The 1904-nt window shown below is 35.5% G+C and overlaps 1 protein-coding gene across 2 annotated transcripts in view; it reads left to right on the top strand.

Annotated features, from left to right (window-relative positions):
* Nucleotides 1-1583, top strand: part of LOC119590715 (40S ribosomal protein S11-like) — a 6534-nt gene extending 4951 nt beyond the window's left edge. For both annotated transcript variants that reach the window (XM_037939404.1, XM_037939403.1), the window contains exons 3-5: nucleotides 800-954; nucleotides 1152-1202; nucleotides 1440-1583. In XM_037939404.1, the coding sequence (XP_037795332.1) occupies nucleotides 800-954; nucleotides 1152-1202; nucleotides 1440-1563 (330 nt within the window). In that variant the 3' untranslated portion in view covers nucleotides 1564-1583. The remainder of the gene's footprint in view (nucleotides 1-799; nucleotides 955-1151; nucleotides 1203-1439) is intronic.
* The last annotated feature ends 321 nt before the right edge of the window (nucleotides 1584-1904 follow it).

Below are 1904 nucleotides of genomic sequence, written 5' to 3'. Positions count from 1 at the left end.
GCCCCATTGATTTATTAACAATAGGGTGGCATAAATAAGAGTGCATTCATCTTGATATAACTGGGTGATCTCAAACCAATTGCTCTTCATTAAATCTCTTATATTTATAGTAATTGATAAATATTCTCACTTTCTCCTTTTAGGTATGTGTTAAGTTCAATTCATTAATTAAAATGCAATTCAGTGCTTAATTTAGTGTACTGTTATTTGAGAACATTTGAGATCACTTTGTACACAATCTTTAATTTTATTTGTGATAGGTTAATAGTTGAATATATTAGAGTAAACTAATGTAGCTGTTTTTAAAGTATATTAGTGCTAAATGCTTTATATATTTTTTTTTCAGACTATTAATGTTCCCATTTTTGCCTTGGCATGGAATTGATGTTACAAAGCAAATTTAAGATTAAACCACCACCCCTGTTCTCATTTCTTCCTCCCTTCTTGCTAGTCCCTTCTGTGTCTTATAATTGTCTTTATTCCCCCATTTTAGATGTTAAATTCAGAATGTCATTTATTTCCATAAATAAATAACCCCTCCCACCTCCCTCTTATATCTTTTACTAGTTTATATCTTATGAAGCTGCAGTAAACTCAGGAAAGTAGTTAATAGTAATGTAATTTTATTTTACACAGTAAAATTGCTTACTGCCTTTTTTGTGCTTGAAAGCTTAAATAGCTAAAGTAATGTACTGTTATCTCTATACTGCATAAGTCAAAATACTTCAGTTATATGAATTGGATGTACAAGTATAGTGTTTTTTCTTGTAATAAACCTGTTCTTTACCCTTGTCTGCAGGCTATTGATGGTACCTACATTGACAAGAAGTGCCCATTCACTGGCAATGTCCCCATCCGTGGCCGCATTTTGACTGGTGTTGTCCAGAAGATGAAGATGAACCGCACCATCACTATCCGTCGTGATTACTTGCACTACATCAAGAAGTACAACCGGTAGGTTTTTCAGTAAGGTTTTTAAATAGGTTATTTAGGATGTGCAATTGGCGCTGAATCTGTTTTATCACCCCATATTAATAGTAAAGTGTGAATTGACCCTTACCATTAGAAACCTAAAAGTGTTAGATGAATTTTTAATGGTAAATTGCCCCAAATGCAAGTATAAATTTCAGATTTTTTTGTAATGGTTTCAGATTTGAGAAGAGGCATAAGAACATGTCTGTCCACATCTCGCCCTGCTTCAGGTAAGAATTTTGTGGGCTTTGAAGTTGCACCCTGGCATTTTTCCTGCTGTGTCTCCATAGGCATTGCAGTGTAGAGTCCAGGTAGACAAATTGTCAACTTAGATCCGGTCTCTCACATTATTGGTTGGGCCTTGATATCAGTTGCAACAGATATTAATTGTAATTGGAGATATGAATGGGCTTCTGTGGAGCTAACTTGAAGAGCAGTTGAATTAATAATTCCATGTATTCTTGTAGGGACGTAAGGCCAGGTGACATCGTAACAGTGGGCGAGTGCAGACCTCTTTCCAAGACAGTTCGTTACAACGTACTCAAGGTCACCTCTGCCCCTGGTACCAAGAAGAGGTTCCAAAAGTTCTAAATAAAGCCTGTGGAAAAGTTGCTCTTTTCTTTTTCCTTTCCTTTTTGTTGGTAAATTGGTTGGCAAATTGCAAATGAGGATCTCCCTCTTTTCCTGCCTCCCTCTACCCCTCTTCCTCAATATAGAGACACATACATTTTTCACACTTGCACTTTAAATAAATTTGTAGTGCATACTAGACCTCTTAGTTTTGTCTTGCATTGAATTATGAGAAGAATATCTAGATAAAGATTAAGAGCATTAGTTGTGGGTTGATGAATTCAAATTAACACATGAGCCATCTTTTCAAACAGTTACAGCTTACACGACAGGACTAGAATACACACAAAATATTTAGTTGC

The sequence above is a fragment of the Penaeus monodon genome, chromosome 27, assembly GCF_015228065.2.
Source record: "Penaeus monodon isolate SGIC_2016 chromosome 27, NSTDA_Pmon_1, whole genome shotgun sequence".
NCBI classification, from domain to species: Eukaryota; Metazoa; Arthropoda; class Malacostraca; order Decapoda; family Penaeidae; genus Penaeus; species Penaeus monodon.
Note: the sequence above shows the minus strand (reverse complement) of the source record. Positions and strands in the feature narration are given on the sequence as shown.